The sequence below is a fragment of the Taurulus bubalis genome (assembly GCF_910589615.1).
Source record: "Taurulus bubalis genome assembly, chromosome: 15".
Lineage (NCBI taxonomy): Eukaryota > Metazoa > Chordata > Actinopteri > Perciformes > Cottidae > Taurulus > Taurulus bubalis.
In genome coordinates, this window is record NC_136603.1 from 16,904,101 (window position 1) to 16,930,427 (window position 26,327).

Genomic DNA, 26,327 nt, shown 5'->3' on the forward strand with positions numbered 1-26,327 from the left:
TTAACGTGTGCGATATCGACAACGGCCAGACACTAAGCGGTTACCTGTGCATCACATTCGCTTCTCACAGGCGTCGTAATGCTGCGTTCACACCAAGCGCAAAGAGAAATTTTCACGGGGGGAGGTTGATTATATGTTTTTCCAGGCAACAAAAACATAAATTCTGACTTTTTTACAAATTGGCATCATTATGTAGTTATTTTGGTATCTTTTTTTATCTGTTTATTGCAATTAAATCACAGAACAATTGTTTGCTTTGGGTTCATACAGCTGTAGTAAACCAGCTGACGTCTTGCTATTTGCAGTAAATACACCTCGATGAACCCGGGTTCACCGACGTTTAGTGTCCCGGCGTATGTGGGACTTCCAAGTCAAAATCAGAAATAGTGGTTATTTCTTCTGTGGTTGATGGTGGAAATAAAGGGCTCAGTTGATAACGGTTTCCATGGGGATAAGCCCCTCCTTCTCTCCAAAGGTGAATGGCGCAAAAACAAGAGTAATGCAACATGAAAATGTGCTTCTTGTTTGGTGTGTGCATAAGAACAGAACAGGCACCGTCATTAAAACGTTTGTTTTAACTACATTTAAGGTGACTGCTGCCTTCATAACAAAACGGATCATGTTACTGCTTATTATTACACGTTTAATGACATACTGATAATACATCACATCAAAATGGTGTTTAAAATCAGTCGTACGGCCAGGTTGACGCATGTCTATTTCACACAGTGACTCACCAGCTTCTTGCCGTTGTCGTCCTCTGGGTCAGAATTCAGAGGATCCTCGGCACTGGAATAGCCGTCGTGCTCCTCGGAGGCATCCAGCGACAGGGAGGTCTTGTTCCAGCCTGAGGGGAGGAGGGAGACACAGTGGCTTAGTTTACGGCAACATTGATCTTCAGCTGCCGTCAAATGCGCGTAACCTGCAGTGAGAGTGTGAAAGCGTGAGGGGAAGAACCACCAAAAGCTCTTTTGAACAGAGAATCACAGGAACCCCAGCATGGCACAATCAGCTCCACAACTATAACCAGAACACTCTAAGACTAGGGAGACAGGCATGCACGTCCAGATGTTCAACGCCGACTCAATCAAAGAAAAAGTGGCAGGCAGAGAAGTCCTCCATATCAGCGAGTATTTCTATGATTTTCACTAAGCCTGAAGGAAACTTGGAGCTGTGGGACCGCAAAGCAAAAACTGAGAAAGACTCTAAAGCGTTCGTAGTAGTAACAGCGGGCCCAACACAGTGTACCTCTCCACTTTGTCTGTAAGAGACTAGGAGTGCTGCGCCACCTGGCCCTGCTCAGTTGGAGGGGGGGAGGACCTGCATTTGAGGGACACGACATAGAAACACAGCTGGTCACTCACCCTGCAGCAGCCACAGCCAATGAAACTCATCATTGTAATAGACTTAGGCTGTGCTCAGGCATCGGGGATGAACCGGTAACCGGCCAGGCAGAGTACGCACTCATTATTGAACGGACTAACTACCTTTGAAGCCGAATGGAGTGGGATCGCTCTGGCGTTTCGTCTTGTGATCGGGACTCGGGGGAGAGCCTGCCATGGAGAAGAAAAAGGAGGGAGGAGCATAGTTGTTAAGGCAAGAAAAACAGATTTTGATAAGAAAAGCACAAACATCATACAGTTAACCACAAAGTTTCATCTCAGACTACAATGACACAGACTAAACTAACACCTGAATCATCAGCAAGGTTGAGAAAAGACGACTGATACGGAGATAGAAAACAAATTCTAATACTTAGAGAAGCTGCAAAATGCGGCTCAATGTTGTGATGCTTCTCGATTGGAAGAGGTTAAAGAGCATTAGGAACATGGGCTTTTTTTTAAGAGGACATTTTAACATGTTACAGTACGAGAAGCACAGCTATAAATAATAAAATCAATGATGCTTCTGTTTCAGGCACCTGGTGTTGGGCACTGCCATGACTTACTGAGGCACTTGGATAAAACAGCTATTGTTAAGACTTTTCCAGATGGGCTTGTCCTACTCTTACAAGTCAAAGCTGTGAAAAGGGCAATGTGCCGGATTAATTCAAACCAGGGTCTAGAGCTGTGTGATACCTGGTGAGAGGAAGATCATCGTGGATGGTAAAGTAAGACTTTTGTCATCAGTAGTTGAGGACTCTGTGGAGGGAAGCATGCAGTGTTTGACCTACTGACCAAACCTCTTTGAAGTATATCTTTATTCATTTTGTCCTTTAGAGACTTAGGACAACCTACTTGGCTCAAGTTAAATGAGAAGTTTCGATACCATTCTTATGTCTGCACAGTACAAATCAAGCTACCGCTTCATAGTAGTCGGTTAGCTTAGCATAAAGACTGAAAATGGGGAAACAGCAACGCTGGCTCTATAAAAAGTTAACTAAATCAGCATAGCTAAAGCTCACGAGCTACCAGCAAAAAACGACACATTGTGGTTTGATGAGGAGGTATGAGCCGGACGGTTTCTTGGCCGAGATCAGAAAATTACTTTAATTTGTTGTCACCGTACAGACAGTTGGAGCACTCTCTAACTTCTCATCTAACTCTCGGCAAGAAAATAAGCAAATAAGTCTAAAAGTCTACTTTTTGAATGATTTGATGATGATGATGATTATGCAATATGTTGGATATGAAATTGACTGAATGGCCTCAAGTTACCTTTCTGGGCTTTGAGGTTACTGAAGCCCTGTAAAGTAAAACGCTTTTTAGCCACAGCAGCTCTGTCTGAGGTAGGGCTTGTCACAGCCTCATCTGACCCAGAGAATAAGATGGGACAGACAAGGGGGAAAGAAAAGGGTACGTTAAGATTGTATAGAGGAAGACAAGGAATAAAGAGGAAGCATGTTATATGATTCAGTGGAAAAGACAGAAGTTAAGACACATAGCTACACAATAAGTGTAGTTTGTAGAATACATGCACTACAAATGTTGGAGGCAGATTTGTAAAAAAAACAAACACAAATGAAGGGTTTAATCCGTTTGATTTGAAGTCTGTTCTCTCTACTCACCTTTTCCTGTTGGCTTTGGTAAAGAAGAGGAGTTGGCATCGGGGCTGCAGGGCTCAGCTTTCTTCTCCTCTCCCCTCTTCAAGCTCTTCTGACCAGACTTGAATGGACTGCAGGAGGACAAAGTGGAGCATAAGCTTCAACAGCCTGATGGTTCCTGATCACCCACATATTAATATTAAAAAGGCTGTCACAAATCAAACTTTAAATTGTGAGAGCGAGTACAGACTTACCTGAGACTTACTGCTCCACTGGTTGCAGGAGGGGACTGGAAAACCTGATCTGGTGCCCTCTGCTGGCTGGCTTTGGAAACAAAGAGACGGGGAACGACCGCTTCAAAAACACCCATGATGGAACATTTTCAAAGACTGTTCTTTTATAATCATGACTGATAATAATATACGTATTTCAGTTTCTGGTTGAACATAGATATCAGTGTGAACATTGATTCATTAAATACGTTTTAGAGTGCGTTCTCTGTACCTCTGCAGGCTTCCAGCTGGGTTGTCAGAACCTTCCTGATCTCATTCAGCCAGGTGTTTTTTACTTCAGCCGTTGGCGCCTGAAACAGGATGTTAACAACAGGCTGTTTTATGCTTACCACTGTTACCTGGGAGGTAGACATCCAAATAAATGCCTATTGTTCAAATACAGAAAATTTCACTTCAAGGATAAGCCCTGTCGTTATTTTGCATTTTTCATTAAAAAAAGACTACAAAACAGTAATGTGTTAGTCCGTGTCTCAAAACTTCCCAAGTGCATTTATTTTTGGAAAAGGCCCAATACTTTCCTAAAACAGCAGGACACTCGTGTACCATTGTTAGATCTTCAGGTGTTAACGTACCTGAACAATGTAGACCTCTTCTCTGGAGTTGCACCAGATTTCAAACTTCTTGTTGTCTCCCTTTGCGTTCTCAGTTATGCCGACAGCACTCATCTATTAAAAAAGATGGGCGTGGTAAAACGTAAAACATTTTATAAATACAAATAGATGGCAGTAGAAGAGACAAATGCAGCAGCACTCTATGCAACCGTCGACGTGCTCACACTCAGAGACTGCTTGAAGCTGTATGAGGGAGCTTTCTCGTAGCCTTCACCGTTCTCCTCCCTTCTCTTGCAGAAGAGCAGGGCCTTCTGGTGGAGGAAGAGGTGCCTCTGCATGGGCTTGAAACGGGCCAGATCCTTAACCTTGGCATGACCTTTCTTGTGCTCCGTCCACACACTGAATGACCCCTGCATCAGCAGCTTACCCAGCTCACTCATATTACCCTGAGAAAAGAAAGAGTTGAAGATGCTATGAGACAAAGCAAATTGACTGCATTCTGCTCTTGTTCTAAAGTACAGTTTAGAGGCCATAATTTAATATTCAAACAATTCTGCTTCTGTTTTCTCTAGTCTGTGCTCCATGTCATGTTCATCTGGATATATATATATAAAATATTTGTCAGAGACCTATATACAGCGTCTGTTCTGTGATTGATAAGCCTTGTCCTGTTTCATGTCTCACCTCGTATCCTGTAATGGCGATGAGGTGCATGGAGTCATTGACAGCCTTGAGGATGCCTAAGATGGAGGTCAGCGCCTCCTGCAGGTCGACGGCCCCCTCACAGCTCTTGCTGTACTTCAGCATTTCCTGTGGTCAGAAACACAATGAACAATGAAGCCCACCCACACCTGAAGACCAGAAAGACCACCGGTGGGATCATACCTTCAGTAGCAGCTGATATTTGGTAATCCTCTGAACGGGCTTCAGCAGGTAAGAATCCAAGCCAAGTTTATGCTCCAGCTTTTTCTGACACTCCTGATGGAAATGGGGGGGAAATAAATGTGTTAAATAAAACAAACCCATTGACTTAAAGACTTGATGGTGCTGACGGTGTTCACCTGGATGAAGGCACAGTCTGAGCACTGCCGCCAAAGGCTTTCAGAGCGAGGCTTGTTGTGACAGTACTTCTCATAAATCTGCAGGTCTGTCATCTAGAGGAGCAGTGAAAACAAATTGTATTCAAGAAACCTCTTCATCAGCACAGTGGGATCTACAGTATGTGCTGAAAAACTTCACTCACCCTCTCTATAAAACACCTCCCAACCAACTCTGGGCAGTCGGTGTACTGCTCCAACTCCCTCAGAAACGTGCTGGAAACAAACAAAATAAAATCATGTTATGGATGAAAAAGGGATATTTGAATAAAATGTTGATTTGCTTCGATGGCTGACAACATGTCAGTGTCATCAATGACAGGCAGATGGCGCTCCTTCACCTCTTATGGAAGTGGTAGATTTCGGACATGTTGCCAAACAGAACCTCCTTTTTGTTCTGCAAAGGAGCAGGGATGAGGTGAGCCATTGCTGCGTTATCCATCTCAGAGGCATATCCCTGGAGAACACAAAACAAAACATGACATCCTAGACACAAGAAAAAGACAGAAGAATAAACATTTTAAGGAGTGAGTAAACACCTGCAGTACACAGAGCAGCTCTTCCACGTAGGCTCTCTCCGTTTCCAGCAGCTCGTTCATAACATGCCTGCAGACAAGCAGAAATTAGAGAGGGAGATGAATAAAAAGGCACAAATAAGAGATTAAAAATAAATTAAAAAAAGAGACGAGATGCACAGGACTGCAGATAATGAGATAACCGTTTTCACACGGTCCATCTGCTGTGTAATTGGATTACAGATGAAAGAGCGACAGCTGATCCCTCACCTCCTGAGCACCGCCAGGTTCTCCTCCTCCTCTGACAGAGACGCATGTCTGCCGTTACTGTCTTCGTTCTGCAGTTGCCCGTTTTCCTGGAAAAATAAATAAAACATCGGGTCACCATGATAAGCGACAGACGACACAACATTTAGGAGACAGACAGCGCGTAGACACAAACACAATCATGACAATGCTCCACTCACTTTATCACAGTTGTTCCCAGAGTCTGTCTCTGAGCACTTTCTCTCCTGCTGTGCTCTGTGTGCTGTGGAAGAACAGAATGAATGGAGGAAGTATATAAATATTGCATTCATCTACACACATCAGTGGATGACAGATTATCTGTGCAAGGTTTGGTTGGCCACCAGTCCACCTTTTTGATGCATCACATGCTTGGTAGTTTTTGAATAGCATACAGTATATTTTGGCAGTTTTGGTTCAATCTCAAGTATTGTCACCTTAAATTAATTGTGAAAAACAATATAATTAGAACATGTGCTTGAATAATATATCCAGTTTGCATGGCTCAGTCAGAATATTTTAAATCCAGGTAAAAAAAAAAAATCTCTTTTCTATGATTGAGCTACAATGTATTTATTCTTTTTAATGCTCTTTTCTATCTTTATATGGCTCATATTTAATTATATTACTACTTCTGTGTTTATTTAATATTTATGTATATTATTCATATTGTATGTACTGTGTATAATATGTTCCTTTTTGTTTTTATTTAGGTAAAGCACAAATTTGCCCGTATGTACAAAATGCCAGAGAAACACATTTGCGATTACTATACGAGTGCGGTAACGGATATCAGTAGATTAAGAAATTACAACTTTTTGTTTTATTAGAAATTACCTGAAAGTCATAGATCTACTATAAGACCTCGCAATGTTTATTTCTCTTTTTGACAAAACTGTCCATATGCGTTTTAAAAAGAAAAATACCTTTAATAATGCTCTATATATGCTTAAAAAAAATGATATTAGTATGACATATACAATGTCTTCTATTACAGTAAATATATAAATACCTTTAAAAATAATATTAAAAATAACCTATAAATGTAGTGTGTAAGATTAAGTATAGCCTTTTTTTCATCGGGTCTTTATTGTGCTCAAAGAGAACTTTTTAATAAAACTCTTAATAGAACTCATGCAAATCTCATTTCATTTTCATGTTGTAGCTACACAATCCATTCAATTCCATTTATTTTTGAATTTTATTTAATTCTATCACCTTTTTAGTCAGCAAACACAACAGATATATTTTTTACTGGGTTACTTTTTACAGGAGTTTATATTTTTGTACAGGAGAAGAAAGACTGGAACAGTCCTCATAAATGTTTTATGTTTTTTTTTTTTAACTGTACGACAGACTAAGAGCCATCTATCTATGAGTGCATGCTTATGGCTGCTAAGAAGTCACTAACAATTCTAAATTCACAAGTACCCTCACTTTTGGATTATTTGTGTCTTCAATGAACGTTTCTAAAAGCGTAGCTTTCATGTTGTTATTTCCTAATGTAGAGTCTGATAATGTACATTTCATTGTTATACATCATGTGAATAGCATTGCGGTCATGCACAGAATGAAGCGCATAATAAATGCTCCGTGTGTGGATGCGTGGGGACTGACCGGGCGAGCTGAGAGGGGATTTGATGAAGGCTTCAGGTCTGGGGGCGACCGGCTGCACCGGCCGGGTCTGTTTGGCTGCAAGCTTCTTCAGGCTGACCCTCCTCTTGTCAAACATCTCCTGCATGGACGCCTGCTTCTGGAAAACCTTTTCCACTTGGTCCTGATGCACAGGAAGGGATCAGAGGAGTGTCAATACGGGATATGTGCAGCAAATATAAGTACTTTTTCTCTCAGCATATCATTTATGATATAAATGTGTAATGTCTAGCACTATAAAAACATCTGACACAGCGTGACACATTTTTTGGATAGCTTTACAGAATAAGTACGAATACAAAATATGGTCAAACCTTTGCTGAACTCTGGCATACATTCGTATCATACTGATGTTCAACATATGTAAACAGTATTATGGACATTGGTCATATAGGATTTTAATAACTGTACCAAATTGCCACAAACCATTTTTGATAAAGTGAGGTCTAAAAATGCAATTGTTATGCTTTGCTTGGTCGCCTTACTCTGAACTGCTGGTTGAGCACCGCCTCATATTCTCTCCAGATGGTGCTGAGTTCTGTCAGTTGGTTCTGGCCCGCGTTATCCAGGTGACGCTCTAGCTCCTTCAGGGCCAACTCCGCCCCCTCATGTGATTGACACTTGTCTACTGGCTGAGACGCCAGCAGGTATATACCATCATCAACCCATTTGGAAGCCTGAGGAGGACAGCGGAGGAAGAAGAAATCAGTGAAAACAACAACGGAGAAGACAATGCAACTACACCAGGAGTGTGTGGGTGTTCTTACTCTCTCCAAACAGTGGTGCAGCTCCATGGCTTTGAGGAGATGGTCCTTCTTGGCCCTCAGGTTGCTGCTCACATTCTCACTGATGGCTCTGAGCTCTCTGCATTTGGGCTGAATGGAGTCCTCGGCATAGTGGGAGTTCTGGATCAGGTCATCACCTTCACCGGCCAACGACGAGGCTCTGTCCAGCACCTCCTGTGGAGTCATACTCATTGAGTCAAGGCCTTCAAAGTATATTTTTACCAAATGCAACAGACCTGGATGAGTCGTAATACTTTGAACTCCTTGTTTTTAAATATATTTCATAAAATGTTTCAATACTGGTTGTTATTGACATAAACTGTATTGACATAAACTGTCATAACTCTTGAATGCACCAAAATGTAAGCTAATGTGCAACCGTCAACTCTGATAGGTCCTGCAAAATGTGATGGCATTTTACCTAAAGGTGGCGCTATACAGCAGCATGATACATTTAAATATCCATAATGTTATAGTTATGTGACTTTTTTGCAGAATGTCTTCTCGTACAAAGCCCACATATTCCCAGACAGTAATGAATACTACCCCAAAACCATGGCCACGATCGACCAATCAGCAGGACTGGAATGTGCACTTCATACAAATTTCAAAGCAGATCTGGATCCAGATTAACTTTTTTATTTTTAATATTTTCCAAGTAAATGTAGGTGATTGTGCAGCTGGCAGAGCAAAACACGAATGCTTTCTTAGATTTAATGAAGCTATGCTCGGTCAGACCTTTTTCAAGAGAGTACAGTGTAGCTATGAATAATAATAATATTTTGAAACACCGACTGGCTCACTGAAGTCATAATACAAGATATTATTCATCTATTCATGGCATGGTTAAACAAAGCTGTAATTGTGAGGGGTTGGGTATTACTTACACAGACTCTCTCCTCATAGCCGGTGAGTTCACAGAAGATATGGTCAGCGTGGGCCGGGCTGATCCCCACCTCAGAGAAGGTTGCAAGTTTCTCAGACACCTGATCCAGCAGAGCCCTCACCTGCAGCAGAAACACCGAAGTCGGGTTTAAATAGGGATCATGTGGTCTCTGTCGCAGGCTTGTATGGACAATTTCACTCGAGCTAACCGGCTCACCTCTCTGTAGTTGTGCTCAAAGTGGCGCAGCTGGAGACACTGCTCCAGTTTGGTTTGATGCCGCAGCCAGAACTCGTCGAAAGCCCTTTCTGTCTCGTCTAGCTGGGACAACAGTCTGAAACAAGAGCAGAGAAAGAGGTAGGGACGTGGTGAGGTGGAGAGGGGTCGTTTAAAACAACTCAGTAGAGTAGACCCAAAGCAGTAAGGGGAGAAATGACTAAAGTAGAAAAAGCAATGGCGATACTGACTGAGGTATTTGGATATCTTTTTTGTGTGTGTGTGTGAATGTTATGTAGAGCTAATGCCTGTTGACATGGGATTCAGTGCACTCAGTGTTGCTTAAAATACCGTACTGACTGACCTCAAAGCAAATTGCCTTGCCAACTATTCCAACTATACTGACAGTAGAGCTAAGACGGCTTTGAACAGATCAGCAGCCATCAAAAACAAAAAAACTAAATAAATGTTCGCTGGCTTTAAACTTTCTTACATGGAAAAATCGGGAGTAGATCAAGAGACTGAAATCTGGTGTATGACAGTCAAAGCACTATATCTTAGTCCAGTGCAGACATTTATTCCAATTAATCTTGAAAAAGTTGCTATGGAGAAAAGTAAAAAAAAATTCACAATGTGAAGCTCTAAATTGAAAAGAGTATTTTCTTTTAACATTAGGTTTTAATTACCAACTTATCGCTTCAGCATAAAATAAAAAAAGCATTCTATATATTCTGATTGGTGACAATGTCGCACCTTGTTTCAGTGACAGTTTCCCAAATAATGTGTCCATATATGCTGCTGTATAATAGTTGGAAACCTGAGCTTTCTGCGAGGACTGTCCAAACCAGATGTGGCAAAGATCACAAACAGTATCACTTCCATCTGTCTGGTTCCTTTATGTCTATGATGGTGTTGACTTGTTTTTAGGAGCCGACCTGCAGCTTCGTCAGCTCTAGCGGTTCTAACCTCTGCACAGTGGCCAGATTCTCAAGCTCATCCTGGTTCATGTTGTGGTCGGGGTCTCGCACCACTGGCTCATTGATGCTCTCCAGCAGCCTGCCGCCCTGATCCAGAGCGACCTGCAGGTCCTCCTACAGACACACACAGACAGAGGGAGTGATGTAAACCAGATACAGAACTACTATTTACACTGAGTACACTGTATATACATGATCGACATGCTACCTTCATTTTGTCTTTCTTGTTGGTGTGTGTGCTCAGCAGGGTGGTTGTGGCCTGGATTTCATTGGGGAGTTCAGTTTCAGCCAGTACAGTCCCAAACGACTGCAGGATCTGCGCGGTTTTCTTCACCATCAATGCAAAGCCTTCAATAGCCTGATGCACGCAAGACACAACGAAGACTGTTGGCATGCCACGCTCATGATGGAGGCGGGGCTTTTTTGTTGTTGCTTTTATTGGATGACATGCAGCAAAGGGGGCTGGATTTGAACTCCAACTTCTAATGGTCATCCTAAAGTAGTGACCATGTATTGGCATTTTTTTTTTACTTTCATTATACCAAGTTAACATATATACAAGACACAGAGCGTCTCAAATTAAACCGTCTCCTGTTTAATTCTTAATTGTCTTTGCCGTTTAAATGCACATATTTACATTATTATATTTATATATTCATATATCTCGCTCATAAAGTAATGTGTGGCAGCATATTGATCTCCATGCTGACCACTAAGCTGGTGTATACAGTGTACATACAGTGCGGTGAGAGATCCACTTCTCATGGCAGTACTCCTGTGTTCCTCCGAGTTCCCGGGTCAGCTGGGAGCGGTCGATGTATGAGTGGAGCTCAGTTATTGAGCTCAGCATGATCACCTGAGACAGAAACACCTGAGATGATTACATACATATCACTTGACAATCGTATAAACTAGCATTTTTACTGTCATTCTATTAATTCTTCTTTCCTCAATAAGTTGGTAAGAAACCGAGTCACTAATGCAGCGTATCCAGAGGTAGGAGTGATTGTACGCACCGGCACCTTCATCTTGAACTCATCCTTGTTGAACTTGAAGAGGATGTCCGAGAGTGTACGCTGCAGGAGGGTGGTGGGCCTCAGGACCAGAACCAGCTGGAGGTTCCCTGGGAAGGAGCCCTGAAAAGAGAGAGTGGATGGAGACTGTCATTTTCTGCAACAGAGCAGACAGGATCCTCCTCCACCCCGAGTCCATTATACATCACACTTCAGTAGGACGGGTTTTGTTCTTTCTGCTGACAGCCTGCACTTCCTTTATATTCCCAGCCTTTGTATCCCATGTGGAAATCTCGTTCAAACACATTACAGCATGTTCGTGGAGTGTGCAGCGTACAAGAGCATGGAAAAGATGTGGGGGATGTCGGGTATCGTCCTGTGGAGGTAGGGACATTAATCTTCATGTCGCTGGGATGCTGCTGCGTGAATAATGAGGTAGAGTCACCACCAGCAACTCATACATGTGTGCAGACTCACAGGGCTTTCTTTACCCAGCTGGCATCGTTGAGCCTTGATATGGAATACTTTGGAATGATGAACACAAAAAAGTGTTCCTTGCTCGCAAACATACTCATCATAAAGCAAATATACCCAAACTAAGCAAAAAAAAAAAAACTAAAAGGTTTGCAAGATCCTTTCGGAACATTCTCCTCATATTCATCCTGCTATGCTACCACACAGCTCAGCCAATATAACTAATACAATGCTCATAAAAAGGCCATGAATAACACAGACGGACAAAGTAAGTACTGCTGTGAAAGCAGTCGGATGATGGTTAAGGGTGAACACTGATCTCCCCTCCTGAGGCAATATGATTGTTAATGCTACTTTAATTAGCTAATGACCTAAACGGCTGCTTCGCCTGAATGGCTGGCCTTCCTCAGTGAGTTGGGGAATGCTGCTCTCAGCAGAAATGACAATGAAACCATCCTTAATAGGAACCACTTGGGATACGCACTGTTAATGGAATTAATAAATCAATTCAGGGTTTGTCCTTGTTGACCTGCCAGAACAAGGAGGAGCACTGTGAATATGATCACTCGCCATCTGGAGAAATGATAATGATTGCGGGACATACTGCTGTTTTTATAACATGGTAGTCGTATGTAGTAGTATCTCACTCAAAAAGTGGCTAAAGGATATGTCTGGCAAAAGGCTATATTTTCCTCTTTGTCAACAAATCCCATGAAAAGATCCATCTCAAAAATGGATCCTAATTGAGCCAAAGCCTGATATATCCTACGCCTCTGTGGCATATAGCCCTGTATTAAACAACTATTAAAAACACATTAACCACACTGTTCTTTTATTACAACGAACACAGACACTGGACTGTATTTTGACTCGATCCCACAAACATCCAGTATCATGAATCTTCTCTCGAACACCAAATTTGCAGCTGACAATAATCCCCAACTAATAAACAACTACAGCTGTTTTAGAAAAGGATGTTGCCTCCTTTTAACAATGAAACAATGTACTGATGATTCAAGATGTACATCTTCAGTAAGCATGAATGGGCTTAGGGCTACAGACGGTCATGAACGTATGAATATTAAGGAATGCACTAAAGAATTGTTGGTTATCCTATTTTCATGGATTTGTTGACAACAACAACACTATATAATATCTCCAGACCTAACCTTTAAATGCAAATTATAGCTTCTAACCATTCAACCGTGCTGCTTGGATGTGTGGTTGCTGGCAGTCATGGTCTACTTGCTCTTTGTTCTTTGTCAGTTGTAGGCTGAGAGATGCACACACACAGACACACACACACACACACACACACACACACACACACACACACACACACACACAAAGCCTCAAAGAAGAGCCAGATAAATGACAAGAGAGGAGGATTCCCTTTAGGGACTGACAGTAACTCTGCAGACTTAATTGGGCCCAGTCAATAAACACACTTTCTGTCTGTCATCAGATCAAACTCATCCATGCACAGCGACCGGCAGCTTTTCCTTGAGACACACTGACCCACATTCATATGTACACAAGTGTGCTCATAAATAAACACACACAAAGACAAAGGGAATCCTTCAACAGCATAAACATTCAATATCCTCTCACACACAAACACACCCCCATAACATGTACACACACCGACTCAATAACCTCGCTGAGTGAACACATCACAGCGTGCTATGACTACAATGCGATTTAGCCCGAGAACCAGACTACATTACAAATATATGCAGTAGCTGTCGCAGCTTGAAAAGTGCCTGTTTTCATCATCCTCAACATCATCATCATCATCATCATCACCAATTTAGCAGCTGAATCCCTCCAAACAGGACATCATTGACTGACTGCCCCTTATTACCAGCCTGTAAAAGTCTCCCTTGTGGGATTAATTTAACTTGATTTAATTTGAAAGGAGCAATGTGGACTCCCATGTCTCCCGAGACCAAGCTTGGTGATATTCATCTCTCATTCTCTCTGAGTCGTTTCATCTTTTCATACATCTCTCTCTCTCTCTCTCTCTCTCTGTGTGTTGAGTTATTAGTTTGCTGCCATCAGCGTTAATGAGAGAACTGTCGAGACCTGTCCCAAACGTTACCGTCTCCTGTATACCAACAGCAATTATAATTTCTGTACTACACCTGCAGGCAAAATAAACTGCAAGTTGATATTATGAAGCTGGTAAAGCTGTTAAAACTCATACGGTTAGAGCATGAATCATGGTGCTGGTCCACTTCCCATTGTTTTAGCCAAAAATAGTTTCCCCCCGAAGAGTGTGTGATTATGAAAGCCATCCTCCCCCACACACACGTATTATGGAGAGCTGCCAGTTCATCACCTCCCGACACAAAACATACAACATAGATGAACAGATAGCTTTTAGACTCCCATAGGAGAAGCACAACTGAAATGAGCAGAATAAAGCAGATCCCTGATTACTTCTGACGCTCTACCACTTTATTTTATTCAGCAACAATAAAAACATTTTGTCTCAAAAAAATTGCGATCAAAAAGTGATAGGAAAATGAATTATGTGCTATGGATAGTTTATGCAGTGGTTTCACATCCTGCATAATCATTCAGCAACTAATTATAGGGCAACAAAATATGTGTAAATAAATTGGTTGTTTCTCTGGTGGTGCAGAGATGATAAGTGAGACATTCAAATGACTGTTTGAACAAAAGCAACATCATCTCCTTCTGTCTTTTTCTGGCATGTGGCTGTTTATTTGTCCCTGTAGCTATGGAAACACATGGCAGGCTGTGATGGTGATGGGATGGAGTTCAAGGATGATGTTGACTCATATCAACCCGCTCAGGGTGGAAGTGATAGGGAGATGGAGACGCTCCAACACCTCTCCCTGGCCGGACAAACACCCTCGCCCAGCCCTTCTGAAAGCTCGGTCCTCTCCTTTTAACAGTTGACTAAAACAGTTGTTCCTCTCACACACACAGACACAAATACATTATCAACACAGAGAGGAAGTGAGTGCACGGTCAACTTACTGCGATACGAAGCAGGGTCCCCTTGACGGCCGCCCATCGGTCTTGCCGGCGATCGATGACAAGGTTGAAACCCACGCCTGTCGAAGACAAACTGAGGCACACAGAGAGACAACGTGTCAACACAAAGTAAACAGTGCGGCTACATCGTGAGCAGAGCAACGGCACGAAGAATAGGGAGAAGAGATCACATCAACTTTTAACTCTCATTGACAAAAAAAAAGATAAAATCAAAAACACACTGCAGCAACGTGTGGCGGGCCACACAGTTCCACAATGTAATGACTCCTTACAGACACGTCCAAGGGCAGAAAAGTAGAAACACAAGAGTGCAAAGAGAAAAAACATTAAGACATAAAACATACATGTAGTTTCCAGTTGCCGTGTGCACAGTGAGACAGTCGTGAGCCTAAGTGCTTGTTCACAGCTCCTTGTTTTGTTATGCTGCTCTTTATCTTCTTAGACAGCTGGTGCAATCCATCAAAGGAGACACTGCGAAGTACCTCCAGATTTCTTGGCCCCCAGTTCTCTCCCTGGCCCCCCCTTCCCCTCTCTGGTCCCAGAAGAGAGGAGGGCGGTATGGTTTACACGCCGCCAACAATCAATGATAGTCCCATGTGCAGCTCACCGGCAGACTCCCCTGTGTATACTTGAACTCCCGATGCAACTACAGTGCTGTCAGAGACATGCAGGAAGATCACAGCAATCCTCAAGTATTTGCTTTCATGTCCACCATGCTGCAACTACTTACGGCACAAACAGGGTGGCAGCAGATACAAAACGAGCAGACCTTGGGACAATAAAGCCCAAATCAAAAGACAGGACACAGGGTTGTGTCTCAGTGGTAGATCCCAGTGTGCTGTGCTGTTTGAAGGGGACGGAGCCAAATGCTTCAGACCACCACAGCATCCAGCCTGCACTGCATTCATCAGTCATCCAATGGGACACCGGGAGCTGCTGAGACAGGAGCCTATTACAGAATGGCTGTAGAGTGATGGGCAGCTCTATAAACCAGTCAGCAGATGAGGGGGAGGGGACAGACTGAAAGGCGGGCGCCTCAGTAAGTATGATGGTTTCATTTATTAGGAAAACACAGATTGTTAATTCATGTCTGGCTCTCTCCTTTATCTCAATACAACATTTACACTGTGGCACTCTTCCATTTTTCTGCACTTTCCCTTCACCGTTATCTTTTCCTGTTCTCTCCCTCCCATCTGTGTGCTCAGTCACCCACAGAAACTCTTACAGCCACTCGGGCTTTCAAAGCACAAACTGCTTTAGCCTCAGCCGCAGAGGAGGAGGAGGAGGAGGAGGAAGAGGTAGAAGAGGAGGATGAGGAGGAGCGGGTGAGTGGAACAAGAGCTCTTACTGCCTCCAAGACATTTACGGCCGCTGAGATGAGACGGGGTTTATGGTGAACATGGAGCACCTGAGGCTAAACAAAATTTAAAAAAAAAAAATCAGAAGAACACGATGAAATAACTCTGCTAAAAGACAAGGTCCCAAACTGTGTTGTGTGAGACACAAGACTATCTATTGCGTATGTCCCATTTGATTTTCAATAATAATATTTATCTGTTTTTTTATTCTATAGGACCTATGGGTGTAAATTATCCATGGCATATTTATACTGTTTTCCAAATGTAAATGTTGATTCAATGCACTATACCCTCAAAATGTAAATAGACACATTTTAAACAATGTAAAATCATATAGCGTATTGTATGTTTCTCATTTGTATTGTAAACAGACATGTCTAACGGTTTATTAAACTGTTTAATTCAAATATGCACAGAAACCACCTGGAGGTTGCTGCGCATGCATCAGTGTCCTAATAATAATTGGATTCCTCAGGACAAAGTGTGAAGCTGTGAGTTGTAAAAAGGCTCTGCCTAATGGCGATGCAGTGATGAGGGACATTTGCTGCATGAATGCGTAGCGTTCAGGAGTAGCAGCACACATCCTGCTGCAGCGTGCCCTTCTTCTGTTGTAATGAGCAGCGCAGAGAGAGATTGCTTCAATATAAGAGCAGTGCTATATTCAATTAAAAACAGATTAAGTCACAATGCGTTTCGATTTAATAGGTTTCAATCTTACCTCCAATGGTACCTTTTTAATATAAAACCAATCAGCAAAACTAAATCCTTGTGTGCGTGCACTTGCAAAGCCAAAGAGAGATAAATAAGAGAAGGGACAAAGGACTGAGCTATTAATTCATTCCTGAGTGCGTTTATAGATGCAAAGCCTAAAGTAAATGTATTAGGATCCAGAAAATCCTGCGACAAGACTGACATTTATTTAATACTTAACACATCTTGGCTTTAATAAAAATATATATTTAGAAGGAATTAGGAATGTGGCATAATATGTCATGCTATGATATAAGATATCACAGCATGACATTATGGCACATTCCTAATTCCTTTTCTGGTAGTTCAATAAATAAATAATTGATTAGAATAACCATATGGTATGATGAAACCAACATTATGAAATATGTCTGCCATTAATACTGATCCAAAGGAATTTGTTTTAAACTAGCAGCAGCTGTTCAAGGGCACACCATAGAGTTGTAGGACATTTCCCCAGCTGTGGACTGTGTGTCCCTCAGGTAGCACCGGCCATCTGCCTCTGTGTTCAGAACCGCTTGAGGCTCGACGTCCTCTACTCCCCGTCGATCAGGTCTGATCGTGAAGGAGTTTAATATGGATGCAACGTATATCTGCATGTTAGCTGGTTTTCAGCTTGGATTTGAAAAAATATATATATACAAAATTTCCTGTAAATTTATAAAAGATCATTTTGAAAAGTGAAATAAGATGGACATTTGATAATACAGCTTGTTAGTTATTGATCAGAAATGATAAAAGCTAAAAAAAAAAAAAAAAAAAAGCTTTATTGACAGATTATTATTATCTAAAGGCCTAGAGACATGAGCACATGTCGGCCGTTATATAGACACATGCCTGTGTGAACAGGTCCTTGTGTGAATTCATCACACATAAGCGCACACTCTGCAGGACACAGCTCGGCTCAGCTGTCGGTATGCATTATTCAGATTAAAACGGTAAGAGTTGCTGGGTTTCTATTTTTACACACTTTGCCAGTCCGGTCAGGATAAAAGAAGGGTGGGACAGCCAGGATGGGGGAGACCTAAATCATGTCAATGCAAGACTTAATAGTGAGGAAAATATCAAAGAAAAAATTAAAGGGTACAAAAATGAGTCAGGGGAGGGCTTTCAGGAGGAATAGTTTCCTACATTTCCCTCCCCCCCGTGTCTCGTCCAGGTCTGTCCATGTGTACAAAGATAGTCTGCAGAAAACTGATAAGAGGCCCTGGATTGGATTATTAATTGGCCATTTTATTAACACAAGAACCACTCTTCACCTAAAGATATCTATGCAATACACACCAACTGTCCCATCCACTGCACAAATCCTCAGCATCTTAATGCAGTGGCATTGTGTTTAAGTATTTACTGCCACCTACTGGCAGACTTCTTACACAAAGGCATCTTCCCAAAGTAAAATATTCATCTTTACTGAATCTGACTTGCATCCATTCCGACATCCGTCTATTTTTAGTTAACTTGACCTGCATGTCTTTGGAGTCCAAACCCGGGAAACCACTTCTATCACATGATGTCTGAAATGTAATAAAAGAAACCTGACTGGGGCTCTCAGTTGATCCATAAACCCACACAGGTTCATCAACAGTGTTGTGCTGTCGCATTAAGAGGGAGAAAATAAGTGGCTGGTGGTGTTAAAAAAGTGTTGATAAACAAGATAGGAAAAGACATCAGTGCTCATACCATGGAAGCGACAGTTAGACGGCATGCAAAACATCTCAGATTTGCCTGTGACAATCAGCCAGTGAGGGACTTTACCTCGGCACACTAGTCAGGTAGGTCAGCACGTTGTGAAACTCTCCGTCTGTGATCTCTCCAAACGCAGGGAATTCTGGGAACACAATGATGGGGCTGCCATTATCTCCTCTACCTCCTAGAAAATTGAAAAAGGAAGATTAAAAATTGCCGCATGAATGTATAGGGATTACCTGTCGGAATATTGTGTGCATATCTCCTTGTGGATGTTGCAAATCACTGAAGCAAAGGATAGTGTAATTTATCATCAACAAAAAAACATAAACTCATAACTTTCATGCTGTGAGTCTCTGTGTTGAGGGCTCTGACAATCAGTCTGTAAAGGAAAGTGCCTTTTGATTTATTACAGTTAGAATAAAGGACGAGAGCACTGAGCAAGAAGAAACAATGACCACAAGAGGGCACTGATGTTGAAGCTGTATCACTGATGATTGGAGACTGAACAGGAAAAACATGCAATATCCAACATTAAAACATATTTTGTCTAATACCCCTCCATTTTAAAACAAACCAAAAAAAAGAGTTGTTTGAAATTCTATTCTCTTCCAATATAGATAAATTGTGTATTTTGAAAAACTTGCATTTTGGAATAAATGTAAATATATAAAAAAAAAAAGGGGAGGATAAGGTAGCCCACAAGAGTCAACAGTTGATTTATTATTAATAAACTACAATGGTTTGCATTGAACAAATGATATTAGCTCATTATTGTTACCCCCTTACGCCACCATCTTACCACACAGTTTTACCTTAAAGCCCCTGCTTTCTAATTCTTAACACCTAAAAAATAGCTAATCTGCTTCCTCTGGTCTGTGATTGTGTTTGGATTGTGTTTGATAAACAATGGCCAAACAGCTGTCATTAGAGTCTGATTTAAATTCCTAAATCCTCATTAGTTAACAGAAATATGTGACATCACCTTTTCCCAACAGAGCTCCATCTCAAACCGGTGAGAAGAGCACAGAGAAAAATATAGACATAAAAAAAATCTCTCGTTGCCAGAAAGGAGTATGTTCGTGTTAGACCCCATTGCTCATGGTAAGAAGATGTGTTTTAAAGAACACACACACACACACACACACACACACACACACACACACACACACAAACGCGCTCTGTCAGCGCATGTGACTGGAATATTAATCGGTCTGCCTTTTCTTCTCTCATCGCTATAGCAACAGCTAGTGCACGGTCATGGTTTCAACGCCTGCTTAAATATTTGTTTTGTTGGCTGCAGTCACAAGGTCAGCTCATGGGACACAGTACTGTAAGAAATTATATAATGTGTCACAAATAACTGGAAATCTCTGTGAAAGACACAAAACATGAAATTTATCATGAACTGGACAAGCAAGGTCAGTAAATACAGATCAGGTAACAGCAGCGGGAATACAGAGGGTGTTTGGACCGAAACATGACAAACAGCAAAGAGGAAATGGAGGGAGGTGACATAGAAAATCATAACTGCCAGGACAAAACCGTTCACAGTAATAGATATCAAGTGGAGTAGGTAAAATATAAGTTATTCCTCTGGTGGCAGAGATGAGGCAAAAGATGAGCGCTAATTAAGAAATGGACTGTCAGACAGCAGATGAGAAACAAATCAGACAGATAAGCAGAGATGGATATGAAGAGTCACCTGAAAGGAAGGCAAACTGCTTCTTGAGGTCAGGGGTGATGTCCGCAGCACGCAAGGGACTGCTGTCCATCTGCATGATCTCATCTGGAGGAAACAGAGAAGGGGAATATTAGTGACATCAGAGCTGAAGACGTACAGTATGGAGGGAGCCTGACACCCATTAAAGATCTGCTTTGCCATGCGTACCAGAGAGAGGGAGAATTAAAATGCAAACACACTTTTCTAATTATGGCAGCAACATTTCCAGTACATTGAAGAAAAGTTCACCCACAAAATAACCATTTGTTTTTTAATTACTCATCCTGTGTTACCTTAAATTCTTGTGGAAAACTTACAGTGAATTTGTCTAGCATACCTCCACGGTGAGGGGGGCTGCGTTTAACTACAGCAAAACTATATCAAAACATTCATTTACAATCTCCCATACTCGTGCAGTAAAATCCAAGTTTAAATATCAATCTTTACTATTTAAAACACTTACGCATACACAGTATCACGCTTGCACAGGGCTGGTAGTCCGTGTGATTCCAGAAGAGTCAGGAGTGTTTTAAAAAGTAAGGCGTTAATGAATATGCATGTATTTTAAGTACAGAGTAAACAATACATTTGACTGGGATAATACTGGGTTGTATGAGAGTTTGTGAACTGATATTGTACTATAGTTTTGCTATTGTTTAACGAGGCACCCGTTTACCTCCATTGATTTAAGGCTTTTGTCCGTTTTTGGATTCTTTGTTTACCATGAGAGCGGACTTGAAGATGGGTCAATAAGTGATATACAAATGGTCATATTGTGGGTGAAATGTTCCTGAAGGCGCGTGGTGAGGTTGGACCAATGGAAACATCCCTGTTGTAGATAACGTACAGTCTTGATAAATCAACAGGCTTTGTTGGTCCCCTCATTCCACCTTCAACAGCTATCCCCCATGGACTCCCTTCATAAGGATTACAATAATCAGATTTAAGGTCCAATACCCCAGTAGGAGATGGGGATCGTGGTTATTAAAGGGATCAAACTGGTGGCAGCAGACACTCACACGGCAGAGGCAGCGCATTAGCAGTTTAGCAAGAGACTTTTGGGCCAGAAGAAGGGCTGTATACCTTTTCATATCATATAAATAGCATCACGCATGTTGAACATTGTCACGGTGAATGTGCAAACCGGCAAATACAGTATATTTCCAGTGTGGTCTAAATGACAAGACAAAGCACAAGTCAAGATATGTACTCTGACAAAATTATTGTGAAAAAGAAAGGTGACAACAGATGTCTGTGCCAGCTGCTCGGCCTCATGATTATGCATTGAACATAAACAGCCTCCCTACAATATGGAGTGTAAGGATTGATTTGTATTTGTGAAACTTCTCAGTTTTGCTCGCTGAATAAAAACTGGCCTCAGTTCAACTTGAAAATGAGCGCTGTGCAACAAAGCGCAAAAAAAGATCAATACAGAAGAATTGTCAGAAGTACAGTTATTTGCTGCAGGATTATTATAATGTTGCTGCCATGCAATGTGGGTTTACATATGTGGCATCGATACAGGTTACTCAAGCCTTAAACATAAAGCGTTCAATCAAACACGCTCATTTCACTGGAATCATGCAGCCATCCCCAACATAACAACAGATCTGAGGTCTGTGCTGTTTCATCAGCTTTATATCTCATTGACTAAACAGCCAGTCACGAAGACGGCATAGCGAGAAGCCCGAGGGACATGAAAGTAATCCAGTACATTGTGGTCAGATACTGCCGTGAGAAGCTGCTCAAGTAGGTTTCGGTATCAATCCTTTAGGCATTTTTGGTGTGCAAATATTTGTGTTAAGTTGGCATACATCAGAGTGTCAGAATATCAGAACCTGAAAAACCACTGTTCAGTTACTGGGCACATGTTTAAAGATATTTTAAATTTAGTTACAGGCAATTTGGAGCTCTGTAGTCGTCTATGTCATTAAACCTAAATGACCACATGGAGGCATGAAAAACAAGACGGATTTCTTCAGCTCTCTCTTTAATTTGACATAAAAGCACTTCCATGCTCTGGCTGTACCCACTATTGAGGTCACCGAGGTCCAGACCTCTGTATTTTCTGAATAAAAATAACTTGACTTATGTGCAGCAAAGAAATTGTACAATGCCAAGATGACCAACTTGCTCATTTAATCTCCATTTGGAACACTTCAAACACTTCCCTATATAACCCATACGCGTTTACTTTCTTCACTGAGACACACAAAGGGCGACTGTCAATCAAACCTCAGCTTTGAGAAGGGAAGAGATACGGGACAAGAAGGGGAGACTGAGAAAAAGAACGAGAGAAGATGACAGATGAGAGAGGAAGAGCAGGTTCTGCCCACTGCGCCGAGGACAATCTGTATTTTCAGATTGTAGTGTGGATTACTCACAACATTTAGTACTGAAAGTAGTACATTCATGGTACCGCCCGCTGACATAGTTTTATATCTATTGCTATTCAACTATTGCTCACCGAACATCTGAAAATGCATACATTCGATCACCAAAATACTTTGAGGTGCATGCCCCCAAACTCCATGGTAAACTCCATTTCTGGATCTCTGTATATCTAAAACCATGCGTACAGTCATGGTTCCAGCCCAGATCTAGAGAGATCCAGTTCTTCTGCGTGCCTCTTTATCATCCACAAAACAGAATTTTAATGCTGTACTTCAATTAAAAAGAGGCTGGAGGCCTGAAAATACAAGCGGAAAATGATGGGAAAACAACAAAGCAGGCCATTTAGGGACCAGAAAAGCCAGGAGAATACAGGAGTAGAAGGGAGTGTCTCACAATGACCGACATTAGCCCGTCAACGTGGTTACAAACATACAATAGACTGCAAAGTCAAAGTAACTATTTTGACTTTTTTTCTCTTGTCTTTTTGTCATAAGGCCAATCATACAGTATCACCATGTAATTCCCATGCTGGAAACATGTTGTAGCGTAGTTAGTCATAGTAACTACACAGGTTCATAGCTTTCAATTTCTTTTAAAGCTCATGACCATTATGGATCAACTGTGTTGATCCACACCAGAGTAAATATACTGCGTTCACAACTGCCCCAACAGATCGCACCACAGTTCGAGTAAACAGGACTAAATGTTACCATACTTTGTAAGGCACCATACCTGCACAGGCCCAAACACTTAGTAGTCAAGTCTAACTTTGTACTCACTGGAGCTCAGTCCATCTCGGAGTATCACAACATATCCATCATTGTTATGGATGTCGATTCCCTCTCGTTCCTGTCTGTCTGTCTCTTACAGACACAGACCTTTTACTGAGCACTCCTCTGACTCCACTTTTAACAAACCAGCGAGTCTTGCCGTTAACTCTTTGTTTGGCAATACCTATCAGGTTACTTGGCCTTAGGGTACATTGAAGTTTATTGCTTGCTTTCTTTATTTATTTCCCACACACACACACACGCGCGCACACACACACACACACACACACACACACACACACACACACACACACACACACACACACACACACACACACACACACACACACACACACACACACACACACACACACTTGAGGACAGGATTCATTCAAGTGTGTCTTCTTGGTCTGGCATTTTCAGTCTCCTGCCTTCTTTAAACCTTTTCTTCAGAGACCAGCTGGTGCCATGTCTGTTGTGTCAAAACAACACCAATCAAAGGTGTTAGCTACTCAGGACGACTTAAAGGACCATACCTGTGTTTTCACATGTGTAAGCCCATTGACTACAGCACACTACAACTCTCTACGACTTCACACTACTGGGATTTTACAGAGCATACTATACAAGCTTAGATTGCTTTCCTATCTAGCTGTAAACATTTTAAACAACGTTAACGTACCAACACAAGTGCCATGAGAATCATAAATTACATTACATTAATTTGGCAGGCACCTTTGTCCAAAGCGATTTATAATAAGTGCATCTGTAGGAACAAGAGCTAAATGTCATCCCAAATAGTGAGTGGAAATAGAAAATTGTGAGTAATTACTAAGGAAAATGTGAGACACCTCATGATGGAGGAATCATCAATAAGTAGCTGCGGAATAACTGTGAGAAGAGAAATCCATGTATGAAGGAGATAATAATGAGTTACTGGGGAACATTTGTGTTTATAAAGTCTATGATATCACAATGAGAAGACAAGAACAGACAATCCATGAGAGAAAGGAGCTCAGTGCCAACACAACACCTTTGTTACTTCTCCACAGCTTCTGACCTCATGACGCACATTACACTATTCTACCAAGTCCAGCAATACAAAGACACACACAGACACGCATGAACACAATGTTTAGTAAATTGTACATACACAGGCTGATAATTCAAATGGATTAAAACCTGTAGTCCAAAAACCTCAGGTATTAAATTACACTCATCAGTAGCAGCAACCTGTTCCCTCCTCTCCTCCACTGGAAAGGTTTCTGTTTGTGATCTGGCAAAAGGTTGCACAGGTTCATCTATAATAAATTAAAAACCCTACCTTAACATTATTGAGCGAGCACGCAAAAGGACTGTAGTAAACATATTGATTAGGGACAACTGACTGACTGATATACAGATGATATTCGAGACAGTTTCCTATTCTTCTTTTCTTTCAATTTAACCTCAGGCATGGGTGTGTGAAACCAAAAGGGCTCCATAACAGAAGTCAGCAAGTAAAAATGAGATAAGACAAATGACCATATCTTTGATGTTTGCAGCTTGGTAAAGCAGTGCTGCCCTGTTCATAATGGCCACTCACTGCCTCAGGACACAAAGCTGCAAATATCTCTCCATCTGCAGAGCGCTTACAGGCACTCACACGCTCCACATGGAATCAGGTTCACACAGAAACCTCCAACAGTTTCCACTTTTTGACCCAGCCTCACTTACACCACCAGCCACGCCTTGCCCCCAGCAACTCCCACACATATCAAAACCAACCCCCCATCCAGGCCAGCAATAGCTGCACTTTGTCTCCAGAAGGAGGCTATTCTGTTACGGGGGAAAAAATAACCTCCTGAAAGATGCCAGGTTTGAGTTTTAGCTTCTTTTTACACTCTTTACACTTTTCTTGTCCGGCCTCTCCTTTCTTCCTACAACTACGTTACTTCCATCCAAATTTCCACTCAAAAGTTTAGACAGTATTACACAATCGTTACCAGCCCCTCTGGCCATTACAACGGGAGAGGAAGAGCCAGTTTTAGATACTACTGTACATAGAAACCACTCCAGTGTCTTTTACGATCAGAAAGTATGATGATGTCACAAGGATCCTATAAAAGCACAGTAATTAGAGATTATGTTCAAAAAATGTGTACGTATACACAATATTATTGTATTATAGTGGTCAAAATGGAAGTCTGTGAATATTGACAAACACAGGCCTCATCCTCCCAACAGTTGGAAGGGGGGAGGCCTCAAATTAATGTTTGTGTTTATTTTACTCATACTTGTACTGCATATTACATGGTACACGATTATAAAATACCAAAGAATTTGGTGCTTTAACCTTGCAATAAAAATGGCAGATACAAATTATACTATACCATATACTGCCAAGACAAAACAATAAGAAAATACACTTCCTGAACCAACATGTTGTTCCAACATCTCTCTCTCTCTCTCTCTCTCTCACACACGCACACAAACACACACACACACACACACACACACACACACACACACACACACACACACACACACACACACACACACACACACACACACACACACACACACACACACACACACACACACACACTGCTGGTTGAGGCGCTAATGTTCTTTAAAAGGCTTAACGATGGGGATTAGTGTGTCCACTCACGCTCACGTTTGTGAGCGACGAGTCAAACATTATTGGGTCACAGTCACGCACCTGGACCGCCTGCTTCTACTGACACAGATCGCACAGGACTAGAGCAGAAGCATGAAACTCTGATTCAACAGGACATAAAGAGTGGAAACCTGATAATATTCTGTTCAGTGCTCAGTATTGGACAGGTCACGGGGTGGGCAGGGAACAGAATGGACACCCAAAAAACAAAAGAGCGGGGGCATCAAGTGGG

The 26,327-nt window shown here is 41.7% G+C and overlaps 1 protein-coding gene across 1 annotated transcript in view; it reads right to left on the reverse strand.

Moving 5' to 3' along the window:
- mcf2lb (mcf.2 cell line derived transforming sequence-like b) overlaps positions 1-26,327 on the reverse strand; it is a gene marked incomplete at its 5' end in the record, with an annotated part of 33,551 nt that overhangs the window by 2,112 nt on the left and 5,112 nt on the right. The window contains 29 exons of the mRNA XM_079230624.1: positions 738-847; positions 1,488-1,553; positions 2,079-2,141; positions 2,658-2,750; positions 3,008-3,114; positions 3,238-3,307; positions 3,488-3,566; positions 3,849-3,941; positions 4,052-4,273; positions 4,512-4,637; positions 4,713-4,805; positions 4,889-4,981; positions 5,071-5,140; positions 5,266-5,381; positions 5,464-5,530; positions 5,710-5,795; positions 5,907-5,968; positions 7,342-7,501; positions 7,863-8,054; positions 8,145-8,336; positions 9,050-9,169; positions 9,265-9,379; positions 10,228-10,352; positions 10,447-10,596; positions 10,978-11,094; positions 11,255-11,374; positions 14,735-14,825; positions 18,619-18,733; positions 20,255-20,338. Coding sequence (XP_079086750.1) covers positions 738-847; positions 1,488-1,553; positions 2,079-2,141; positions 2,658-2,750; positions 3,008-3,114; positions 3,238-3,307; positions 3,488-3,566; positions 3,849-3,941; positions 4,052-4,273; positions 4,512-4,637; positions 4,713-4,805; positions 4,889-4,981; positions 5,071-5,140; positions 5,266-5,381; positions 5,464-5,530; positions 5,710-5,795; positions 5,907-5,968; positions 7,342-7,501; positions 7,863-8,054; positions 8,145-8,336; positions 9,050-9,169; positions 9,265-9,379; positions 10,228-10,352; positions 10,447-10,596; positions 10,978-11,094; positions 11,255-11,374; positions 14,735-14,825; positions 18,619-18,733; positions 20,255-20,338 — 3,197 coding nt within the window. The remainder of the gene's footprint in view (positions 1-737; positions 848-1,487; positions 1,554-2,078; positions 2,142-2,657; positions 2,751-3,007; positions 3,115-3,237; positions 3,308-3,487; positions 3,567-3,848; positions 3,942-4,051; positions 4,274-4,511; positions 4,638-4,712; positions 4,806-4,888; positions 4,982-5,070; positions 5,141-5,265; positions 5,382-5,463; positions 5,531-5,709; positions 5,796-5,906; positions 5,969-7,341; positions 7,502-7,862; positions 8,055-8,144; positions 8,337-9,049; positions 9,170-9,264; positions 9,380-10,227; positions 10,353-10,446; positions 10,597-10,977; positions 11,095-11,254; positions 11,375-14,734; positions 14,826-18,618; positions 18,734-20,254; positions 20,339-26,327) is intronic.